The following is a 26,690-nucleotide window of genomic DNA, read 5'->3' as shown; positions in this document are numbered from 1 at the left end:
ACTACTTGAATTTTAATTACCTTTACAAGATTGGAAGTTGTTAAAATTGACAGTATTTTTCCAAAATTAAAAACTGATGAGTTTAATTTTTTTATACTTCTGGAAGCTTTGACTTTCGTTCAATAGCCGAAGCCATAGACCCAGTATTATCATTATCACTTCACTTAAAACACAGAGACACAAACTCATATCTCTAACAAGAAGGTACTGTAGGAATGACACTTCCTCGTATCTCAGAATAGGTTACAATTTTCAATGTATAACAATAAAATTTTTGAATGTTGAAGAATTCCTCCTGTTTGTTATTGCAATTGACTCCTCCATCAGAAATGTTGTGGATTTCTGACAATTCTTTAATTTTTTAAAACTGACCTAAAGGCTTCTTTCGCCATTCCTATCCTTGCTTTTCTTTCACGTTCGCACTTCATATTATTACTAAGAATACTACCCAGATATCGAAAACTATTCACTTGTTCTATTTTCTCCCCTCCTACTTTTATATTTGACACAGACCGCTTCTCTACGATAAGCCTGTGCAAAATAGCGGTGGGTCAAAATATCAACACAATCTTCACTGCAAAGTCTATGGCCACTCGTATGTATCTGAAACGGTGGAATAGGTGTAGAAACAAAACACGGATATGTCATTATTTAAAAAGTATAATGATTCAAAGTAAAAAAAAAATGTTCCAGGGTCCCTCGCAGAGTCTCAGACGGGGTCAAACTCAAAATGTTGAAATAGGAAGGGGTTCAAATTGAGTATCGTATTAAAGCTTGTGTTAACTGAAAGAAGAAGAAACAAGTCTCGACTCTTGATGAAAAAGTCTACTATATTGAAACTTCTAATTATCTGAAGCGGTGAGACAAGTGCAAAAACAAAACAGAAACTAGAATATATCAAAGGAAAAAAAGAAATATCGACGGTACAATGCAACTACCTCGAATCTCAAAAAATACAACTTTAGACGAGAATGAAACAACAGGAGGAAGAAAAGTCTATTTTGAGAAACCTTGAATAAAGAGTTGAGAAAAAGACTCATAAAATGCTTCGTGTGGAGTGTTGTACTGTATGGGGAGGAAACGTGGACATTGCGTAAGGTGATAAAAATCGAATGGAAGCCTTCGAAATGTTGGTGTGGAGAAGAATGGAAAAATAGTTGGGTCCAGCGGAAAACGAATGAGAGAGTGTTAGAAATGGTGGGTGAGAAAAGAACACTTTTAGATATTATTAGGAAGAGGAAGAGAAACTGGTGGGGACATTGCCTAAGAAGAAATTGTATCATGAGGGACGTCCTAGAGGGTATGGTGGCGGGAAAGAGAGGGAGGGGGCGAAGGAGACTACAATTAATGGATGATATGAAAACAGAAAGATCATACGCGAAGACGAAGAAGTTAGCGGAGGACCGTGGTGCATGGAAGCTTCTCAGCTGCGGCAAATGACCTGCCAATAAAGGCAGAATACCTATGATGATGATGATGATATCGTAGAGAGTTGTGACTTGATTTATCTTCTTTTATTTAACACAACTTTAATATGATATGCAAGTTGATCCCCCTTTCCATTTAAAAATTTTGAGCTGAACCCAGTCTCGGACCGTGCGGGGGACCCTGGGACAATTTATTTTACTTTGATACGTTATACTTTTGAAATGATGAAAGACATTTTTTTCCATTTTCATAGCTGTCTCACCGTTTCAGATTTTTCGGGGCTGCAACGGACTTTAAGACACGCTTAAAGGTGTTAATAAAAATGAGCAACGCGTAGCCCTCAAGCAAAATGCTTGAGACCTCTCCATTTTGCGTAACCGGTTTTGATCTTACCTTGACCCAAGCTTTCAGGAAATATATACATCATCCCCACTTTGTGGGTTCAGGTTCAAGTACATCCCGTGTCAATCCTTTTCCTTTGCCAAGAACATTATCACATGCAATACATACCAGCAAATATGATATTTATTTTTAATTGTAGAACTAGGCAGATGTAACATATTTAAGGTCGTTTAGTCTTAGAAAGCTTAATTTCACTATTCAAATTAGACATTATCATGATAAGCTTTTGATAAGAGCTGGATTAGTATCAAGAGAGAGAGATTTTTTGTCCAACAAGTTCATGAAATATAAGGTCCCGGGATGTAAGGTAATAGATTAAAATAAGTAAACTTTGTATGCAACGATATCTTGTATCTTGTTAATTTAGCTTTGGAAATATTCGATAGTGTTAATAAAGCAAAACTAATTAAAGCATCAAATATATGTACCGCTTACTGCAGAAAGCAAACATGTTCAACATTTACACATTTTCTTTTTTGTGACGATTATGGTTTGCAATATGTCAATGCATCGTTTAGCACCGAAACAACACTTGCCTGCTCAATAAAAATAACCATTACGACACCTTTATTTTCCTTTTACTGCAGAAATGAAACTTGCGTCGGACTAGTTCCCTATTGGCAGTAAATGAGACTTTGTATTCTTCCCGTTGGAGGTCACTTCTTCATGTTCAATAATAGGGATTTCGGGACAATACCGAAGAAGCAGAGGGAGGAGGAAAACTACACAATGGATAACGTTGTTGAGCTCATTGAAACTTCATCGACCATTTGCAACAAGTTATCCACTGTTCAAACGAAAACCACTGATTTCATTGATTAGACTTCCTGGTGACTAGAATTTTACAAAATAGCGTATCTGAGCGATGACTCTTTTGGCAAGAAAAAGTCCCTAAACTCCTAAAATACCATGAGATGTACTTTTCATCTCTAACTCCATATAGTGTTCATTGAACCATGTATATTGGTGCCTTGATAGTAGATACATTTAGGCTCAGGAAATCTTCCCATAAACAACAAGAAAATGGATAAAATCAAAAAACGTTGGTCTACATACCTCAAGGAAAAATGTTATTTTGGAGTTCAATAGCATCCTGGCCTATCACAACGGAAACACGTTCTGATGACAAAGATGATTGATTAATTCGTAATTACACAACTCATATATTATTCAGAAATATATAACAGCTATGTTTTCTTCCAATAAAGGATATTTATTAACTTTATGGTTGTTTTCTTTAATCAATTCAATTTACAATTCGTTTTAACAATGCATTATCTGCAGGAAGGAAACACGTTCATAACACAAAGCAGTGCCAACCCCTATCCCGTTACGTGATACACAAATTTTGCAACCCCTATCCCGTTACGTGATACACAAATTTTGCATGTGTATTTTAATCACGTATACGTCTATCACTAAAGGAAAAATACACGTTATGGTGAAAACATCTTAAAGATAGCTTTATTCAGTTTTTTTTCGTTTTTTCTGTAAAATTACGAAATATGGACATGTTTTCTTTCTGCGGTTCGTATATTAATAACACTTCGACAGTATAACATCGCCCTTATCAGATCCGTTATGCCAAGCACGTTAAATTGAAGATAGTGTTATACAGTTATTATTAATATATAGTTAATGCTTTTGGTCCTCTAGCTTGGGGGTTTGGGTGAGGCTAACTACCTCATGCTGCGAAAAGGCACTTGCTCAGAAACATTCACAGAAGCCTCGGACCAGGACTTGGATTCGGACCAGGATAACTTGGCACGACCTCAGCATAGGAAAATAGACATGATATTTGAAACTCCCGACTTGTGTACTATATGGGGCCAAGCGCGTTAAACTCCGAAACGAGTGAGTTGGAGAAATACAGAATGAACCTAGTAAGAGTTCAAGAAGTTAGGTGGGAAAGGAATTGAATTGTGAATTTCGTAAAGTTTACGATCTTTTACGGGAAAGGAAATAAAAATCACCAATTAGGAACAGCGCTTTTGCTGACAAACGAATAATATCAGCAATTAAGCGGGTTTAATTTGTTACTGATAGACTTTCTTTTATTACTCCTAAGAGCCGGGAGTGTGATATTATTGTTTTAAATATATATGCCCCAACAGAAGATAAGGATGACGATATAAAAGACACTTTTTATGAAGAAGTGGAACAGATATTTGACCACGTTCCGCGATACCATATTAAAATTCAATTTCAATGCGAAAGTAGGACGAGAGAATATAGGGAACGGAAGTCTGCATAAAGGACGCAATGACAACGGTGTTAGACTCGTGAACCTTGCAATATCCTAAAACCTTATCGTGAAGAGTACAAAATTCCCACATCGCGACGTTCATAAATACACTTGGACTTCACCAAACGGAAAAACACATAATCAAATTGATCATGTTTTAGCAGATAGAAGAAGACAATCTAGCATAATTGATATTCGGTCGTTTAGAGGGGCTGATTGTGACACTTTTCACTACCTGGTAACAGCGATAATAAGAGAGAGATTATCGTTGAGTAAAGGGAATATCCAACGTCCGAAAACGGAGAAATTTAATTTAAAGAAATTAGAAGATAGTCAGGTAAAAGAGGAATACCATATTGAAGTTTCGAATAGATTCTTGGTTTTAGAAGATTCGGAGTACACTACTGTTGAGGAAACTTGGATTGAAATTAAAAATAGCATTAAAATATCAGGGAAAGAAAAATTGCGACACGGGGAAATAATTAGGAACAAACCATGGTTCGATCATGAATGCATTAAACTAACAGAGAAGAGAAAGCATGCAAAATTACATTGGCTACAGAATCCAAATGAAGTAAATACACAAAATTTTGTAGACATCGGGCGGGAAATTTCCAAAACTTTTAGAACATGGAAACGAGAAATTTTTTAAAGCTAAAATTAAGGAACTTGAAGATAATAGTGAAAATAAAAGCATTCGTGCTTATGTATTAAAGAAAGTGGACGGAACAGTTTTCACTGACATAGATAGCATCTTAAATAGATGGGAGGATTTCTTTGAAGATTTGCTTAACACGCAGCCAAAAACTAATGTGCTTGGAAAAACGGAAATACACACCGCAGAACCGTATATTCCAGAACCTAACCAAATAGAAGTAGAAATCGCTAAAAAGAAATTAAAGAAACACAAATCTCCGGGTGTAGATGAAATTTCGGCTGAGATAATTTTAGATGGAGGCGACAAATTGTGGAACAAGATACACAAACTCATTCTCCTTATCTGGAACAAGGAGGAATTGCAACAAAAATGGAAAAAAGCAATCACTGTTCCAATTCACAAAACTGACTGTAATAATTATCGAAGTATTTTTTCTTCTGTCAACACCCTGTAAAATCCTATCAAACATTCTATTAGCAAGATTGGCCTCATACGCAGATAAAATTATTGGAGATTATCAGTGATGATTTAGACGTAATCGATCAAGTATCGACCAAATATTTACCATTCGCCAAATACTCGAAGAGAAGTGGGAATACATTACTCAAGTACATCAACTATATATTAATTTTAAAAAGGCTTACGACTCGTTTAGGATAAAAACATTGTTCAATATTCTTACAGGATTTGGAATACCAGAAAAGCTAATTAGATTAATTATGATATGTTTAAATCAATCCCAAAGTAAGGTCCGGGTAGAAAAATTTTTGTCCACAAACTTTCAAGTCGAGAATGGCCTAAACAAGGAGATGTGTTGTCATCATTATTATTCAACTTTGTCATGGAATGCACTATAAGGAAAATCAACTAGGGTCTCGATTTGAATGGTATTAACCAGGAAGATAGAAGAATTATAGGAAAAAATGATCAGGTCTTATTAAACGATTGCGAGGACATGGGTTTAGAAGTAAATGCAAAGAAAACTAAATACATGGAAGTTGTTGCGATCGTAATACGGCAAATTATGGATGCGTTAAAATATGAAATACATTTTTATAAAGTAGATACTTTCAAATATTTAGGATCAATATTAATAGATCAAAACCATATTCAAAAAGAAATTAAATATTGACTGAAAGCATTGAATTCGTGTTATTATTCAGTTCAAAATCTCTTGTCGTCACGAACTCTGTCGATGAATTTGAAGTTTAAAATACAGTAAACCCACGTTAACACGAATTCCAAGGGACTGAAAAATCAGGAGTTCGTGTTATAAAAATTCGTGTTAACCGGAGACCCAAATTTTATTATTCGAATACATTTTCTCCATACATACGCACTACAGTATACAGACTATACATACCACTACAGTATATTATGTATGTCATAGAAAACACTAGAGATGGTATCAAGACGAGACTGAGTAGTCTCGGTCTCGTTTCGGTTCCAAATTCGAGACGAGACCAAGACTATTCTCCGTCTTGATACCATCCACAGAATTGTATCGAGAGGAGACAGAATTTCCGTCTCATCTCGATTTCGAAAAGCACGGCTCAGTTTCAAATTCGAGTTAAGATCGAGATCGAGACTAGTTTCGGTCTCGATACCGTCCTCTGAAAAGTGAAAACACTACAGTAAGCTTATTATCCTTCTTCGAAAATTTAAAAAAAAAAAAAAGTTTGCAGGCAGAAAATACATGTTAAGTTATAAAATTGATAACTCCGCTTGCAGGTTGGGTACCGCTAGTAACGGAAAGGTATTTATGACTGCTGTCATCAGTTTGGAGTTACAGGGTGAGAGAGAAGAGGTTTTGCCTCGAGCTGTCGCCAGCAGCTCGTCTGCCAAGCACCTGCATGTTCAGCGCTTGACGGAGGACAGAATCAACACCTCATAAGGGAGGATAGATACCTGTTTCTGGTTTTCTCTTATTTACAAGGCAATTTTCGTCTGTATAAATATTGTATGACACAAACTGATAAATATTGTATGGAGTGAAATCTGAAATAAGAAAAATGATCTAAAAAAAGGATTGAAAGTTCGTGTTAAATTAAAACCTTTACTGACTCAAGGGACTAAAAATTAGTTCGTAATTCGTGCTAACCGAAATTCGTGTTAACCGATAAAACTTCCTATAAGATAACGTACAGCGATGGCGGGACCGAAATTTTGTTCGTCCTAACCGAGCGTTCGGCTTAAGCGAGTTCGTGTTAACGAGGTTATACTGTATATAAAACGACAATCATGACTGTTGTTCTATATGGTTGCGAAACATGGTCACTTACTCTGAGGAAAACCTGTACTGAAAGTATTTTGAAACAAGATCCTCAGACAAATATTCGGACCCAAGAAGAACGGGACTGAGGAATAGTGGAAACTTCACAAAGAGGAACTACATAATTTATACGGTTTACTGAACATTGTTAGGGTCATTAAGTCTAAGAGGCTCAGGTGGGCAGGCCATGTAGCTAGGATGGAAGAAAGTAGAAACGCTTCCAAGGTCTTGACTTGAATACCAATCGGAAAACGACCATTAGGAAGACCTAGGCGCAGATGGGAGGACAATATTAAGGTGAATCTGCCAGAGATGGGAATACAAAGTAGAAATTGCTTCCAGTTGGCTACGGACAGAAGTCAGTGGAGAGCTTTTGTGAATTCGATATTGAACCGCCGGGTTGCACATGCCATAGAGTTAGTTAGTTAGAGTTAGTTAGTTAATGTACATATCAGACTTTCTTTATTAATACTGGGAAATAATCTTAAATGAGATGAAAATTAAAAAAAAATAATTCGTCTTTCGAGGAAGTTTTCTACTCTTGCAATGCACTTGTTAATCCGGCAGGAACTTTAAAATACCTTACTGTATACAATCAGTACTCGTTCATAATTGTATTTTAATACGCAGATCTTAATCGTGTATTATACGTCAATAAACATTTAGGTTCATGACGAATTCTATATTTCCATAAATATTTGAAACAAACACGATAGTTTGAGATAGTACAGACTGGCTGTATCTATTCTATTGTTGGATAGCATTGATCGACGACGACAAATGCATCAAACAATAATCGGTTTGAAAACTAATCGCATTCTAAATGACAGACTGTCATATTGGATGAATCATACATAAGCCTGTTTAGAATGATGGTCTCATAGAATGTCGTGCTAAATAATTTCTGCTAGCGTTCACGAACAAGCGTTATAGCGGCCGAACGGAAGGAATAATTGGCTTAGGTGATGTTGCATGAAACATGCGTTGACAGTTGTTACACATTGAGGTCACCTTCATCAGTTATTAATGGACCAGAGAAGTTCTAGAGGTCGGTGCTTCCTTCAGATAACTCCGAAGGAAACGTTTTAGAAGGACAATACACGACCCAATAAACTTAGATATATTTTATATCTTGTTAAAAATTTTCTTTACTCGCCTACAGGGTAACCTGATTTGAATCCCATCGAAAAGACTTCTGATATGGTTACTCTGTACTTTCCCCACGATCCTCAAGAACACAATGTCGATTTTCTTTTTAGCTGGTAAATAGCGTTGCAGGCGATTCTTTGAACGAGCATCCAGCACAAGATTGCTAGGATTCCATTACGTATTGTAACTTCGATTTTACAGTCACTCACATAAGTATGGAAAACGTAAGTGCTATAGTTCCATTCGTTGAGATCCATCATGTCTTTACTTTGAAATACGTGAACACATATGTAACTGAACTCACATGGAGCACTTGTCCGCAAAGAAAGCAGTTAATAACCCTGAAAAAGGTTTTTGCAGTAGGGTGAAAGATATATGAAGCATTTCTTCATTCAAAGATAAATTTGGTTGTTTTGAGTAAATTGTCCAATTAACGTCATAGTCGTTGTGATTCTAATGTATTATTTAATTACATACTATATGTGAGAAAAACACTTATAATACATGAATTAGAAAATGGTTGAAATGAACTAAAACTATCAAATCTAGAACGAATAAGCGAAATACGTTTGTTAATCTCACAAGGGAAGGTCATGAACTAGCTTCATGAGATCCGAACGAGACAATTATGTTTGTATTTGATATTATATAATTAGACGAATCCCAAAGTTATACGTGCCACCGATCGGAATATCTTGAGTTAGAACATATTTTATAATGTAAAAACTACAAACAGAGCTGGCAGAATAGTTTGAGCCGGGTCATTTGTTCGGAAAAGTTTGGGTAGATGGCAGACTCGGCGAACACGTATCCCAACATTTTCAAGGCCACACTTTTTGAGGTTAAAAAGTTTGCCCGAGTGTTCCCGTCAGGGTCCTAGTCGGGGTCGAACTCAAAAGTTTCAAATTGCAAAGGATGTTAAGTAGCAAATCCTTTGAAATATGTTGCGAAATGAAAGATGGAGCAAGTCTTCACTCTGTACAACAACTCCGTGCTAAATGGCGGCTGGTCAAAATGTAAACAAAACCTTAATTGAAATGTCTATGGCCACCCCTATAAATGGGAAAGGGTGAGATAAATGTGGAAACAGATAAGCATGTGTGGTATTATTTTCAAAATACAACAATTGAAAGTAAAAACGTCTTGTCCCAAGGCCCCGCAAGGTCCAGGTGGGCTCCAACTCAAACGTTTCTAATGACAAAGGTGGTTAAGTGGCACATGATTTGAAAGTTGTTGTGAATTGAAAGAAGATGGAGCAAGTCACGACTCTCTACAATAACCCTGTTCAACATAGATAAACCAAACTCAGTGAACACCCCTCGAAATCTACCTACCATCAGTGTTGGGCCAAATCAATTGAAATCAATTGCAATTGATCAATCAATTGAAAGTAATTGCTCTGAAAATTAATTGCAATTGATTTTAATTTATAATTGACAATTAATTTCAATTGCAATTGAATTCAACCATAAAATTTGCAATTAAACTTTCGTCAATTGTTAATTTTTAATTGGTCACCAGGCAATTGAAACATTTAATTGTTAATTGTCAATCGCAAAGGGTGCAATTGAAACATTTAATTGTTAATTGTAATTGACAATTGAAACTTTTAATTGCTAATTGTATTGTAATTGAAATCTGCAATTAAAACTGAAGATGTGTGTATATTGTGTTGTCCACTTGTTACAGTTTTACATTTTTCAAATAAGGTACTTATAAGAAATGCTGGAGGGAAATAACTACCATCCCTTCGCTCCCCTGGGATGAAAGCCGTGAAACTAAGTATTTTTTTAAATATACTTATGGTTCTATCCCCCTCGAAAGAACTCTATATGACCGTCATGCATACAATAGGGATGGGCACGAGCGAGTTCGAGCGAGTTTTCTTTAAAACTTGACTCGACTCGAAGCAGACATTTTTGAGCTTGACTCGAGAACTCGGCACGGAAAATTTCCCCCAACTCGAATTCGAATCGAGTTTCGAGTCGAGCTGAGCGAATTCGAGCTAAATCCTTTGTGTAGTTCCAAGTACTACTCTCTTCAAGTATCCTACATAGACAACATAATTATCAATGATACTACTATTACTACTATAACTAATTATTATTATAACATCATGTATAAACATGGAATATAGGCCAATAGGCGGTTTGTATCTCAATACTAAAAATTAGTTGACTTTCGATCTCGGTCGTCAAGAAATCTTCAGGAGGCAAGGCCATCGGTCACGAGGTTCTAGGTTTCAGTTCAGGAGAAGCAAATATTCAGGTTCGAGCCAAAAAAAATCGTTAAAGGTTATAGGACTCCATCCAAACATGTTCCAAACTGCTCGACCAGGGTTTACGGTTGTCAACGATTCAAGCAGCTCGCTCACACTTCATTCACTTATCGAGCCGAACCGAGAAATGAGCCGAGCCAACAGCTCACCCAACCGAGCCAGCTCGAGCCGATGGCTCACAGGAGCCGAAATGAACCGAGCTAATTGCTTACCCCAACCGAGCCGGTTCGTGCCATCGGCTCAGTCGAGCTGACTCGAACCCAGCCTATGGACTCGTTTCAATCGAGCTGGTTCCAGCCATTGGCTCCAATCGAGCCGAGTCGATGACTCGTCCCCACCGAGCCGGCTCAAGCCATCGGCTCAATTGAGCCCAGTCAATGGGTCTTTACAACTAAGCAAGCTCAAGCTGTTCGCTCAGTTGAACCGAGTCGAGCCGGTTGACATCACTATCCCGGTTGGGCTTCTGCTTTGGGTAAAAAATTGGACCGTGCAGTTCTAAGCCTTGAAGGTAAGAACTACAGTATAAACTTATACTCGTATTGGTGCTCACGGCGTCATTAACTTTTTCTGCTACCAACGAATTTCGAGGTACTTCGTTTAGCATCTTTTGTGTATGTTTTGTGCGCCTATTCCCACATTTTGTGCGTCACAGGAAGTGGATCAAAATGGGCCTACAAATATGGCGGAACAAGTTATTGCTGTTCCGCCACCAATGAATTTCGAGGTCGTTTCCTTCACATCATTTCGTGCCGTTTTGTGCGTCTACTTTCACATTTTGTGCTTCATGGGAAGTTGGTTAAAATGAGTCCCCAAGGTGGGATGACCCACTGTTCCGCCACCGACAAATTTCGAGGTCGCTTCTTTCGCATCGTATAGTGCCAGTCTCTTGCCGTTTTCAGAGCGTATTTTCACGTTCTGTGTGTCACCGGAAGTGGGTCAAAATGGGTTTTCATAATGGGACGAAAATGACCAAGAGTTTCCCCACTACCGAATTTCGAAGTCGTTAATTTTACATCGCGTACCCTTTTGTGCGCCTATTTCGACGTTTTGTACGTCACTGGAAGAGTGTCAAAATGGGCCTCGAAGGTGGGACGAAAATGACCCACTGCTCCGCCACTACCGAATATCGAGGTTCTTCCTTTCGCATCGACTAGTGAATGTTTCGTGCCGTTTTGTGTCCATATTTTCACGTTTTGTGCGTCACCACAAATGTGTCAAAACGTGCCTCCAAAGTGTGACGAAAATGACTCACTTTTCCGCCACAATCGAATTTCTAGGTCATTTCTTTCGCAGCGTTTAATGCCTATTTTTTAAAAAAAGATTTCTGATCCTACTTCCTAGTCTTGTGCGTCACCGGAAGTGAGTTAGACGGGCCTTCAAAGTGGGAGTTAAATGACTCACTGCTTCGCCACTACCGAAAACCGAGATCCTTTCTTTGGTGTTGACTAGTGCCTGTTTTGTGCCCCTGTTTCCACGTTTTGTGCGTCAGCAGAAGTGTGTCAAGATGGGCTTCCAAGGTGTGAGGAAAATGACCAACTGTTCCGCCACTATCGAATTTCTAGGTCGTTTCTTTCGCATCGTTTAGTGCCTATTTTTTAAGTTTTCTGCGCCTATTTCCTCGTCTTGTGCGTCACCGGAAGTGAGTTAACCGGGCCCTCAAAGTGGGAGTTAAGTGGCTCACTGTTCCGCCACTATCGAATTTCGAGGTCGTTTCGCATCGTTTAGTGCCTGTCTTGTACGTTTTGTACGTCACCGGAAGTGGGTCAAAATGGACCTACGAATATAACAAAACAAGCTAATGCTGTTCCGCCGCCAACGAATTTGGAGGACGTTTCCTTCACATCGTTGAGTGTGGATTTTGTACCGTTCTGTTCGCCTACTTCCTCGTTTTGAGCATCACCAGAAATGCGTCAAAATGGTCCACAAAGTGTGAGGAAAAAGAACCATTGTTCCGTCACTATCGAATTTGGAGGTATAGTGCCTGTTTTGTACCGTTTTGTGCATCTATTTCTACTTTAGTGCGACAACGAAAATGGGAGAAAATGGCCTACAAGTATAGCGGAATAAGTTAATGCTGTTCCGTCACCATCGAACGCCGAGGTCGTTTCCTTCACACTGTTTTGCGTGAATTCTGTCGCTTTGTGCATCAGTGGAAGTGGGTCAAAATGGGCCTTGAATGTGGGATGAATATGTATTTTTCTAACATTTATAGGTCCTCTTTGACCCAGTTTCGTTGGCGCACAAAACGTAAAAATATGCGCAGAAACGGTGCAAAACATGCACTAAACAATGCGAAAGAAGCGAGCTCGAAATTCGATACTGGTGGGACAGTGGGTCATTTTTCTTCCCACATTCAATGCCCATTTTGACCCACAACCATTGATTCACAAAACGTGGAAATAGGGTTACAAAACGGTACAGAACACGCACAAGACGATGTGAAGGAAACGACCTCGAAATCGTCCCTAACGGAACAGCATTGCTGCGCCATAAATGTAGGATAACACTGGCCCATTTCCGGTGACGCACAAAACGTGGAAATAGGCGCACAAAACGACACAAAAATGGCACTAAACGTTGCGAAAGAAACGACCTCGAAATTTGATAGTGGCGCAACAGTGGGTCATTTCCGTCCTACCTTGGAGGCCCATTTTGACCCCTTTCGAATGACTCACAAAACGTCGAAATAGGCGCACTAAACGGCAGAAAACAAGCATGAAAGTATGTGAAATTAACGACCTCGAAATTCTAAAGTGGCGGAACTGTTGGTCATTTTTGTCCCATCTTGAAAGCCCATTTTGACCCACTTCCGGTGACGCATAAAACGTGGAAATAGGCACACAAGACCGCACAAGATAGGCACTAGGCGATTTGAAGGAAACGACCTCGAAATTTCTTGGTGGCGGAAGAGCATTGACTTGTTTCGAAATATTTGTATGCCCATTTTGACCCATTTACGCTGACTCACAAAACGTGTGAATAGGCGCACAAAACGGCAGAAAGCACGCACAAAACAATGCAAAAGAATGCACCTCGAAATTCGTTGGGGCGGAACAGTGGGTCATTATTGTTCCACCATCGTGGCCCATTTTGATCCACTTCCGATGATGGACGAAACGTGGAAATAGGCGCACAAAATAGCAGAAAACGATGTGAAGGAAACGACCTCGAAATTCGTTGGTGGCGGAACAACATTAACTTGTTTTGTTACGTTCGTAGGCCCATTTTGACCCACTTCCGGTGACGCACAAAACATACAAAACAGACACTAAACGATGCGAAAGAAACGACCTCGAAATTCGATAGTGGCGGAACAGTGAGCCACTTAACTCCCACTTTGAGGGCCCGGTTAACTCACTTCCGGTGACGCACAAGACGAGGAAATAGGCGCAGAAAACTTAAAAAATAGGCACTAAACGATGCGAAAGAAACGACCTAGAAATTCGATAGTGGCGGAACAGTTGGTCATTTTCCTCACACTTTGGAGGCCCATTTTGACACATTTACGGTAACGCACAGAAAGTGAGAATAGACGTACAAAATAGCACGAAACGATGCAAAAGGAACCATCACAAAATTCGTTGGTGGCGGAACAAGTTAATGACGCCGGTGCTCACGGCATTTGACGCTGTCTTGTTATAAAAATATATAGTTGTTTCACTATCGAGACGAGACGTGATGCACTAAAAGTATCCTTCGAGATGCACTAAAAGTACGAGACTAAATGCTACCCTGTCGTGAGCACCATTAAAAGTATTCCACATTGCTGCTTACATTTCTCATGGCTTTCGCTTTCCAGTATAATTAGATCATGATTTCAAAACGAATTAAATCGATCTGAACGAGGGAGCTATTTGTCAAACTCGGCTCGACACGAAATTCGACATCAATTTATGGAGGTAAAAATAAACAGAACGTGTCTTCGCATTTGTTTAAAAATCTCTTTTATTGAAGGGGGACTTTCTACGTGTGGAAAATTGGTAGTAGGTTGATTTGTAAAAAATAATCGATAACGATCGATATTAATTGATAAACAAAAAATATAGTACTTCGCATTATATATCCACTACTTTCTATTTAAATATTAGCTGAAGGGTGTGTTTACCGTTCAGAGCTCAAGGAAATCAAGTTGTGAGAAAAAGACAAAATTTGTACTGTGAGCTTAATTACATGGAAATTTTAAGTTTGTACGGTACGCTTAATTATATGGAAAATTTTATACTTTTTTTCCTTTACGTTGGTCTACTTTGACTAGATTTGGGACTTTCAAATTTTATTCTTTTTTCTACTGAAAAGTATATATAATTCAACAAGGAAATAATTATAATAATTATCTATATAATTGAATTCATTGTAATTTGCTCCATGACAAACACTTTACCATTTCGTACTAGCTGTTATACCCGTTCTTCGCACGGATCAGATAAAATATCAATGTAAACAAACTGAACAACGGGAGAACAATTAAGAAACATTTCTAAAATTGCATATAATTTGTGTGAATATATATCCAACAACATACATGTGTTTTCATTGAGAAGGTCAATGGGGGCTGAATTTGAATGTAAACACTATCGAGAGTGTCACTATACATCTGTGTAACCGCGATAAATATGGATTCGACACACATATATGCCATTTTCTACTACTTTTACGTGTCCCGGTAAACGCCCCCTGAGACCCCCTTGGTTCGAATTGTGAAAAAAATTTCCTCTGGCCCCCAGCCGATACCGCGAAAACTATGAATGTAACAATAACATCTGCCATTTTCTCTTACTTTTTACATATCCCGGTAAAAGCCCTTATGATCCTCTGGTTCCAATTTTAAAAAAAAGAACGCCTCTGGGCCGCACCCGATGGGGGCTGTATTTGTAAGTCAACGTCTGTGGAAGTATCACCATTCATCTCAGCGACAGCAAAAACTATGGGTTTGACACTAATATCGACCATTTTCCATTATTTTTACATGTCTCGCAATTCTCCACCCCCGGGTACTCCCGGCCCGCATACAATGGTGGCTAAATTTGAAAATCATCACTAATAAAAGTATCACCATTGATCTCAGCGACCGTGAAAACTACGGACTTGACACTAATATCGGCCATTGTGGATTAATTTTACATGTCTCGTGATCCCCTTTATAATGCCCCCGTTCCTTAGCTGATGGGAGCTAAATGTGAAAGTAAACGGGGTCTTTAGTTTCACCATTGAGGTCAGCGACCCCGACAACTAGGGATTTGAAATTAATATCGGTCATTTTCGATTATTTTTACATGTCTCGGAATTCCCTCCTCTGGTAACCCAAGGCCCGCATACAACGGTGGATGAATGTGAAAGTCATCGCTAATGGTAATGTCACCATTGATCTCAGCGACCGCGAAAACTATGGATTTGACACTAATATCGGCCATTTTGGATTACTTTTACGTTTCGGTATCCCCCCCCCCCCCCGTTGACTTCCGGCCCGCAGCCAAATATGGTGAATTTGGAAGTTAATGCGATCGGAGTTTCACCATTGATCTCAGCGACCGCGAAAACTATGAAATCGACACTAATATTGGTCATTTCCTAATACTTTTACGTGTCCCGGTAAACGACCCCCTGAGATCCCCTGGTCCGAATTTTGTCAAAAACGCTTTTCCTTGGTGTGGGACCTGGACCAAGGTATCCGTGACCAAAATTTTGTAACTCTCTTTCAACTTGTCTGGTCCCCAGGCTGGTCCCGGTAAACGTCCCCCAGTGCCCCCCTAGTTCGAAAATTGAAAAAAAAAAACTTCGTCTTGACCAAGACCAAGCTACCCGTGATCAAATTTTCAAAACTTTCTGTCCACTCGTCTGGTCCACAGGCTGCACAAAGATAGACAGAGAGAAACAAACAAACTCTTTATTCTATTTATATTAGAAAGGTCAGATCTACCATTATTGTAATAAAGCGGTGCTTGAGCGACTGATCGTAGAAATTCAAAATCGGATGAGTGATAATTTCATAGGCTTGTTTTATTACAAGTTTAACCTCTTTAGTCAGTAGAGAAGAAGGCGTGAAACATGAGTCAGAGTTGATGACAATGAGTTTTGGTGGGTCTGTGGGTCACAGTAGGTGAGAGTGGTTCATGGTGCGTGGTGGGTCAGATGGGGTCGTGGGTCACAGTGGGTGGTGAGTCAATTGGTCGTGGCTAAAGTTTTCATTGCCCCACGGCCTCTCTGAACTACAGTGTTGAAAATTAATCAGTGAAAATCAATTGCAATTGATCAATCAATTGTAAGTAATTGCTGTGGAAATCAATTGCAATTGAATTAATTGCCAATTAATTTCAATTGCTATTGAATGACTGAATTCAATTGCAATTACTTTCTACTGCAATTACTTTGAATCGATTGATTAATTGCAAGTGAATCTCCATTATTAATGGGCAACTGCCATTAACAATTAACCATTACTTACTTCACTTGTTAATTGCGATTAACAATTAAATTTACAGATTAATTGTTAATTGTTAATTCAATTGAAATTTGCTCAACACTGCCTACAATGAGATTAAGCTTATTGTTTAAGATGTTAAGTTTAAGATATTGGGGTTAAGCATCGTTAACTTTTTTCGAACAGAAAACTAGTACTTAGGTGTCGCCCACAACATGCACCCATTCCACACTTTCCTAGGAGAGATTAGCATCATCGTAAGCATCCATCTGTTACAGCGATTTAAGCACCAGAAACCAGTTTTCCGAGCAATACTTAAAAAGCATCAATGTAACATTCCATATACATTATCAATAAACTTAACCGTTTCAGCTGTCTTCCTTTTCTGATAGATCACTACTGACAATTATGTTGTATCTTCATTTATTTGGCCCTGTGAAATAGAGATCCACGAGTGACCTACTGAAGTACAGAAGTTGTCGCCACCAAGTGGCAGCTCTGACCGCCACAGCAGACGATTGGAAGCATCATAGAATTGAGACTAGTATTGTTTTTATTTATTTATCATTTCGATTATTGCTTATTTCTTTGTTATCCCCACTTTCAATTATATCCTGTTTCTATGTTAGAAGTTAGTCATTGTGAACTCAAGAGTCACGTTTTTGAACATTTCGTATCTTTTCGTCACCTACGCTTAATGATCAACATTCATGAAAAATTTGAGTTTCCTAGCTTCAGCAGTTTGGAGTACCTATTTTTTCAACATAGGTTTCAATCTGTCATCTTGGATTATGTTTACATTTTACCCTCTGCCATTTTGCACAGATTTATCGTAGAAAGTCAAGACTTGTTCCATCTTCTTTCACTTCACAACAGCTTTCAAACGATGGGTTACTTAAACCCACTTGCTATTTGAAATCTTTGAGTTGTACCATACCTGGGGCTCTGCGGAGGACCTGGGATAAGACATTTTTTACTTTAAATCGTTGTACTTTGAAAATGCTGCCACATGTGCTTTCCTCTTTTCACATTTGTCTCACCTTTTCCTATTTATAGGGATTGCCACATACTTTTCAATTAAGGTTGTTTATATTTTGGCCCGTCGTCATTTTGCATAGGGTTGTTATAGAGAGCAGATACTTGCTCCATCTTCTTTCACTTCAGAACAGCTTTCAAACGATGTGCTGCTCAACACCCCTTACAATTTGAAGCTTTTGAGTTGAACCCTGTCTGGGACACTTGGGCAAACTTTTCTACTACACAAAGTGTGATAGGATACGCGTTTCCGAATTTTCCTAAGCAATTTTATGCTCTTGTAAAACATGGTAGAAAAAGCACGTATTCTTTGCTCAAATAGAAATAAGATTATAGACAATTTAAGAGATGTAAAAATTTTGGTTTTGACAAACTCGTTGTTATGAATTTTTCAGTGTCAAAAGTAAAACAAATATATTTTAAAACCGAAAATAGTAGGTTTTATCTCCGTTCTCTGGACATAATTACTATTCAGGTAATGACATTTCATAAAATCACTTCTAATGAAACATTCTACTACAAACACCTAGCCTAGTTGATTAAATTTTCTGAGAAAAAAAGTGAAATCGGTAGTCCTTTAGATGTATATTAATTAAGTCAGGAAATACCAAGATATAAAATCCCATACTGTCACATGCAGAGGTTTTAAAGATAGTTACAAAATTCTTAATTAACCTGTGTTCTTTTTCAGTTTGTATTCTCCAGAAAAAACTTAGGCACGATACTTATCTCGGACCAAAGTAGAGATGTGGATTGCGTTTTATATAACGTGGATATCTTCTCACGTAGTTCAGGTAAAGGAAAAGTGTGTAAACTTCCATTTTAGGTGAGATAGGAATGGATTTTCCATTAGACTCCATTGTGCTTTGTGACCGAAATATTTATTTCCTCTCAAATCAAATAGACCACATAAGAACGATTTCGTGGTATTACGTCGTGTTAGTTAAATACTACTTACTAACGATCGGTCCATTTTCTAGGTTCTAGTATTTGCTTTTATCAAGCACATGCACATTAGGGAAACAAACATCCTAAATTTCAATTTATTTCGCCGAAGATTCAGTCAATCAGTCAGTGGTGTCTACACTTCACATTACTTGTTAGATTGAACTAAATTGAATAAATGAAAACTTTCTGCATTTCCCTGTCCTTTGTGATAAATTTATAAAACTTTATTTTAAAAATGGCGTGATTTGGATGTCTATGAAATTTTTGTGACTTGCAAGCTCAGCATTTTTAAAGAAACATATAATAAAATGAAATGCTTGTAATCATCCTAGCAACCACAGAAATATATTTACCGCTGTAGGTCTTCCATTGACAAGCAACTTCCGGTATACTGTTACGTCTTGGTCTAGAGTAAGATCAACATTCAATGTCGGACACCTGAAAGTAATATATATACTAATACGTCTTGTTTTACGAGTAAATTTTCAAACTAGTACTAATGTTATATATATATATATATATATATATATATATATATATATATATATATATATATATATATATATATATATATACACAGATTAATCTTTATTTGAAGTTGAAATATACTGACTTAGCCACGGTAAATGACTAAACGAAGTTTACTCAAAAAATTCCAGGCACTAGTATGTTTCAAAAGCAAACATTTCTGTATAAACTATGAATTACATTTTCGTACAGGACAAATTTTAATTCTCGCAGAAAATTGCACGATGTGATTAGTAAGATTTCAGACTAGATTAATAAACTGTAAATATTCAAGACTTAGTTACATTTTGATGGACATTTCTCTTATTCCCACACTTTTAGAAACAACATTTTTATGTGAATGCAACTTCGGAAATTGCATTTCTATTATTGTTTCCATTTGTCTCGACACAGCTTGTTGAATTTCCAAACTGAAGTAAAAAGGTCTTTCAAGTGAATATTAACTTTGGGGATAGACAGAGACATGTGTCCAATCTTTAATAAGCTAAGAGCTATAACACAGACTATTCTTTCTGTGCAAAAATTTCTTGGATAACAATTGCAATGGGGCTTGGTCGGTTCTTCACTTGGTAAGATAAATTCAAACGAAGATTTCTTTTCTTTATATTCTGTGTCATAATATTCGTCATTGTCCTTGTGCATGAAAAAACTGTGTGCCGTTTCCATTTTGCTTTTGTCAGTCCTTTTCATCAATTTCGTGAGGAGGGCTGTTTGAGGGCCGTAGATAATTGGATCATCTGCAGTAGCATCTTGACCAACAACATAACTTAATCCCCACTCTTTGTTCAATTTTGAAATTTATCACAAATAGAGAAAACAGTTTACTAATTTGAAAGCCATGAGATAAATCAGTAATATATAACAAATGCAAACGTATAAAATTTGAACCTTGCTGAACATCATGAAGCATCATAAATTGAAAAGTTAGAATAAATATGTAAGATACGTAGGGTATGTGAAAATGTAGTAGCTTGCTAAGAAAAATGTAGTGATTTATGACATAAAATGCTTTACTTAAGAGTGTATAAGTTGTGTATACTTGACTTTTATTATCTACTTCTGATTTTAGTAACTTAGTGAACTCAATATGATTGCTTCTGTTGATCTTCTTTGAAGAAATCCATGCTTAATTTTGAAAATAATTGGATATATATATATATATATATATATATATATATATATATATATATATATATATATATATATATTGCTCAATCATAATTTCAATCATTTTGGTTGATCCAAATATTATTTCTATATCTTTGGAACTTTTATATCAGTATTAGTATTCCCGTTACTCTTAGAAAGTGGACAAATATCAGAAACTTTTCATATAGTTGGAAAGTGACAATTCACTAGTGACTTATTAGTTATCAACTATAATGGATATTGAGTGATTGGAAGCAAGCATTCACTATATATACTGAGGCACTTTTAATTTCTGGAAATGTTTGGTGCTTAGGGCGTTTGATAACGCCCATGGCTTTTTTCTGATTCAACATGACTAAATATGAACTAATTTAATATATTATAGTTCCCATGACTGATAGAACCTCTAGGGCATATTTAGATTCGTTATACGATATCTGGAACTATTGCATAAATGCATTAGCACATATTTTCTGGTATTAATTCATGTTCTTGATAAGTTAGAATACTGCTCTCGTAATTATGTTTCTTTCTTTTTCTTCTTAAGTCCAAACGAAATTGGGTTTACAAGAACAGTGGATTTGGAACCATTTATGTACAAGTATATGTGAAAACGCTTAAAATTTCCATCTTGGCTAAAGCCTTAATTTCTTTAAATCTATTTAAATCATACGTAAAGTCTCCGAACTGTTGTTTCCATCCTCTTCATTGACACAGGTGCTCTTTATTAATTTAATTTTTAAGGCGTAAACCAAACAAAATATTTCGATTAATTTTCTTCTGGCATATGGTAAATTCATGACCATAAATTAAGGATGATAAGAAAGTAGAAAAACAAATTAAACATGCTGTTAAAAGAAAACAAAATATCCAAGTAAAAACTGTATTATAAAAACTTCTTGCACTTCTGCATGGCGTGGCTAAAAATTAATGCAGGGTGCATGACTACGCAATATGATCCAGCATGCGATGAGATGTTCACACACATCAGAGCAAACGCGAAATCATGCAGGTGTACTTCGACCGGATTATCAATAACTTATTGGGGTATGTCATCTCATTCTTGTACTAGTGGCTGTAGGATCTTCTGGGAGCGTCGTGGCGATACTTCTGAATTTCTACAGTTACTCTGTCGAAGACATAAGAAAAGCATGTTAATTCATGCAAACTTCCAAACCAAAACACCACCATCTCTCTAGGAGTCTCTTTCGAGGATACTTGCAGGGCGGTTCCTGGTTCCTTGCAAACGTGCCTTTACTTGAATAATTCTGAAGACTAAACTGGGACTCGTTATGAAGAGCGCCTGAGCCTAGTCTTCCGTGCTACATCAACTGTGTTCTCGACACTAGACATTGCGGACTCCTTTTGCCATTATTTAATAAAATGCAAAAGACAGATTTTCGGGAGAAGAAACTATCCCTGTTAAGCCGTTGGCACATGTATGTCTAGAAACAGTTGGTGTACTGACACCAGCATAGTCTCAGGCAAGATTTCCTCCAGTTCTCCATATGTAACTTCTTATACTTATGGTGAGACGCCGGTAAACATTTAGAGTTATACGTTCTAGTCTGTAATGCTGGGTTACGTTTCCCATCTGTTCGAATCGTTGTTATGTTCGTGATATGATGCTTTGTAGAACATGCACCTTCTACGACACAATGTCCTTTGTGTCCTCTGTCTCCAGTCCTGCTTCTCTTATCCTGCTTCTATTATCCTGCTTCTCTTACGTGATGAATTTGGTGTAATTTCTTGTTGTTGTTGTTCAGCATTTTGATTCCACGCTGTTTCTTTGAATATGGAATGCCACGGGCTTGCTAGATAGATACCATTAGTTTTCCTCATTATTATATCTATGTATTGTTATTGTGACCACTCGCAATTTAATTTACAGGTAATAGAAATAAAAGTTTTAATTTCGTAACTGGTTTCGCTCTCTAGAAAAAATATGACATGAGCAAGACTGAAGCTCAATCTATTGAGAGGAAATGAGAAAAAATATATCGTTATTCCGATTATTCCACGTCTTGTAAATGAAGAGATTGCACGAGTGCTGAGTCTTATCATCCGAATAGTTTTAGGGGCCTCTCCCGATTTGTTACAAACAAAGTTTTCACGAATACAGCCAGACAGGTTAAAGACATTAGTAAACTACGAAATAGATCGTTGCTTGTCGAAACAGTAAATGGCAACAAACGTGTCACTTCTTGGACTGTCTACTGAATGTTAGTTGAAAAGTGATTTTATTTTGGGATATCCTGAACGCTACTACAAAGACTATAACATTTGAACTGGCAGACCAATTGTAGTTGTGACTCGACTTAAAAGTAAGAATCCAGTTGAACTACTTCCAACTCAGTCACTAATTCTTACTTTCAGTTCGCTACGCTCCAAGAATTCATAAAGGCTGGATATTAGGGAGTGTAAGTTCGACCCTACATTCTTAGTCCTCTTCTTTATTTTAAGTGTTTGCGTTACGGGCCTACCAGCAGATCATGTAATTCGGCATCTATTATTTCTACGTATTTATGTCAAGGAAATGATGGTGCGGTTACCAGTACAGCGACAAAGCTAATTTCTATGAACTATATGGATGATCGTCTTGCTTGATCTAGGGACTCTTCAGCTTTTCAAAGAGAAAACTTAGTATTCAGGAACTTATGGTTGGGAAAAGTTTTCCGCATCCAATGCAGAACGTAGTCTAAAACAGAGCATTGAACTCTATCTTTGTGTTACGTTTGAATTTATTGCTGCTATTGCTTGCAAATCTGTGGCTATCCGGTCATCTAATGTTTTCTTGCAAGTTAGAAAACAATTTCCTTGCAATTTGATGTCCAACTAAGAAATTCCACAAAAAGCCATAACACCACTTTATCTTTCAAATATTCTACAGCAGTGTTCGTGACAGTGGTCTCAACCTTACCAATTCTTACTAAAGTTGTTTGTTTTGCAGCTTTTATATTAAAAATAAACAGAACATTGGACTTACTGAAAAGTTAGGATAGAATGATGCGCATTCATCTGACACGGAGGAATAGTAAAGTGGCCATACTTTTAGAAGGCTTCCTCCAATCATTCACAAGATCTGAAGCTGCAGTTTCAACTGACAATACACGCAGAGAGCATGCAAATGAATGTGTGATAAATTAGTACACTAGATGATGCTGATCTCTCTGTTCTCATACTTTTCAATAATAATAACGGTTGGAAGCCCGATGGGGTTTCCTTTTGTAGTATTACTTCATATATACAGAAGAATTAACTGGGTCTACGCATGTGTCATCTCGCAAAATTGCAATCCTTCCTATATTGAAACTATATTGAAAAAAAATCACCGTTAAATTAGTCAAAATTTGTTTGCTAGTAACCGAGTTGCTTTCTTAATATACAACAATCATCAGTTTTCATCAGTTTGTATATAGGACATCAAGATCTCGGTTACTGCAAATGAATACAACTTGGCTAATTAATGTTCATTCATTTAATTTGGTACCTGACTGATTAAGTACGAAGGATTAATTAAATGATTTTATACAGGGTAAAGATAACTGAGCAGAAATATTTTATGTACTATGTGCAGTTGATAAAAATAGCCTCTTCGATAAACTGATGCAACCGAATATACTGGTTCTTGTAGCTAAAGTAATTAGTAAAAGTAACCACCTTTGGTCAGCAAATTTAACCAATTGCATGACATTATGTGAAAGAAAAAAATAAAATAAATTGAGAAGATTTGAATCATTGAAATACGAACCAGTAGGATAACGCCTCAACACTATTTATTTTAAGTGCACTGATTACACTATGTAACACACATTTTGTGCTTGAAGTTTAATTGTTATTTTCTATTAGCTCGTGTTGAAAGAAGACAGAAATGGTATATTGTTTTGAATATACTTTGTTTTTGTGATGTGTAATTTCTGAGGTATTTGGAGATCTTTTTCAGATTACTTCCCCATCTCACGTGGCAACATTGGCGGCTCTCGTACGGCTCTTATGCTGCAAAAGACGTGGAAATGTCCGGAGCGATAATAACGGCCGGAAATATTGATAAAGAGGTAACTGTATAGTAGTCTTTTGTCTCTGATTTACTTAGAATTGCAGAAAATAGAAGTACTAAACAGTCATGTGAGAAAGAATCTGTATATTATTAAGTAAAGGGATTGTTAAAATAGGTGACAAGCGGGACTTATCCAGGCGGTATTGATAAAATGTAAACGTTTAGCAGTGTTTCCAATTTCCAGCAGAATTACATTTTCATGTTGTTTGTAAGGGAATACTCCGTTTTTTAAGATTCGTTATGGAACAATCTTCATTCTCGATTGAATACAAGTATGTAAACTGTGTAATATTGTGTCAAATGTGTAATAGAATTCTCATATTTGGACTACATATTTCCTTTATCTCAGAGATGGCATCCCAGCACTGCAGGTATTCTCCAGACAATGTTTGCTACCTCTGCAGTGAATTCATGAAGAAAAGTGGGAAACGATACTTTTTACAAACATGGTCCACTGGTAGACCCTCCAGGTACTAATGCCTTCACTATATGTGCTGTTAGGGTTAATTACACAGTTTGTTAAAACTCTTAATAAGGAGACCGCAGCATTCACATATTTAAAAGGCGTGTTCTTCAATGCAAAGATAAGAGCCGAAATTTTCACATACACACACAAAAGATTGTTCAGTGTGAAGTATTTCCTCGGATACTCACTGAAATTGCAAGGGATGCTTGAAAAGTTGTGTAGTAGTGATTCAAAGATTCCTTGGCAATCATAAAGCAGAAAATTATACGGAACTGATAGAAAATCTTGTGGAAAACTATCGTACAATGGGATGCAGGATGTCCCTCAACATTCAATTTCTGCGTTCACAACTGTAGATATTTAAGAAAAACATGGGAGTGTAACTTATTCCGAAGAGCATGGGAAGCACTTTCACTAGGACATTTTAAACTTCGAATGCCTGTATCAGGAACAGTACAATGAAAACATTATTGGCATTATATCTGGTCCTTGGTTCGTGAAAGCGATGTACCATATAAACGTTAATGTAGAAAACGCACACGCTTTTCAAAATGATTGTGTTCAAGCTATGACAATGTTTTGCGTTAAAACATTTATTGGAACGTAATAAAATGGGGGTTTCGTACACGCCACTGTTAGTAACAGCAGTTCTTACTGAAAATGAAGTTTAAATAGTTCAACCTCTTTGAAAAGCACATATACATGTGTGACGAAAAGTTGTTTAATTCTATTTATAAAATAAATTTTGAATTTGGAATAAGGATTGCAAAATATTTTCTTCATACCTATTAAATAAATTTCAGTGAAACTTGGACGAAGAATTACTTAAAGAACATAAGTAATTTTTAAGGTTGAGTTCTTCTGTGTACCTATGTACAGAGTCACTCCAGAAGCAATCGAGATCTGATTTTTGTTTTGTTTCTAATAGGGAAATTTTTCCAAAGATCCCAAAATTTTCCTTTTAGGATACACCATGTATGCATATGCATAATACTATTTGAAAGACTGTTTTATTTTGGGTAGTAGGTAGTAGCTGCTGAGGTAGTAGCTACTTAACTAATATTCGTGTGAAATGCAGGAATTTAAACAGGTTAAAAAGACAATAATCCAATGTATTCACTACAAAACCAAAGTTTCGAGTATATATAATCCATTTTCCATCATATTCGGACACTCTAAATTGGAAAATAATAATATCCTCCCAAGGACAAAACAATAGTCAAATTTTGTTGCATAGTGTTATTCGAATATTTGTCAGTTACTTGACCAAGCTATCTTGATCTGATTTCACTCGTTTACCATTCTCAACTTAACACAACAGGGATCTATACAGATACATCGAGAATCTTTAAAATTCCACATCTACTATCTCACCGATGACCAAACATAATACCAATTACACCAAAGGCGCACGCCCTACTCAGTTGACTGGCAGAGAAGGGAAACAGTTCGGCTATCAGAGCTCTTGTCGTTATGCTTTGTGAAAAATCATGCCAGTTCTTGCTTCTCTATATTTAGAATTCAGCACATGGCGCAAATACATTCCGTAGATTTCCCCGACACACCACTTACACATTATTGATTTTACCGCAAGATGTGTTTGTAATAACCAGCAGAGATGTTAACAATGACAATGTTACAAAATTGCGTTAGAAAT

At 37.1% G+C, this 26,690-nt stretch overlaps 1 protein-coding gene across 1 annotated transcript in view; it reads right to left on the bottom strand.

Annotated features, from left to right (window-relative positions):
* The window catches only part of LOC145680841 (uncharacterized), a 175,655-nt gene that overhangs the window by 71,285 nt on the left and 77,680 nt on the right, over window positions 1–26,690 (bottom strand). Inside the window, exon 9 of the mRNA XM_081751947.1 lies at window positions 19,187–19,271. Coding sequence (XP_081608073.1) covers window positions 19,187–19,271 — 85 coding nt within the window. The remainder of the gene's footprint in view (window positions 1–19,186; window positions 19,272–26,690) is intronic.

This window comes from Thermobia domestica, chromosome 3 (assembly GCF_964235325.1).
Source record: "Thermobia domestica chromosome 3, izTheDome1.hap1.1, whole genome shotgun sequence".
NCBI lineage: Eukaryota > Metazoa > Arthropoda > Insecta > Zygentoma > Lepismatidae > Thermobia > Thermobia domestica.
Note: the sequence above shows the minus strand (reverse complement) of the source record. Positions and strands in the feature narration are given on the sequence as shown.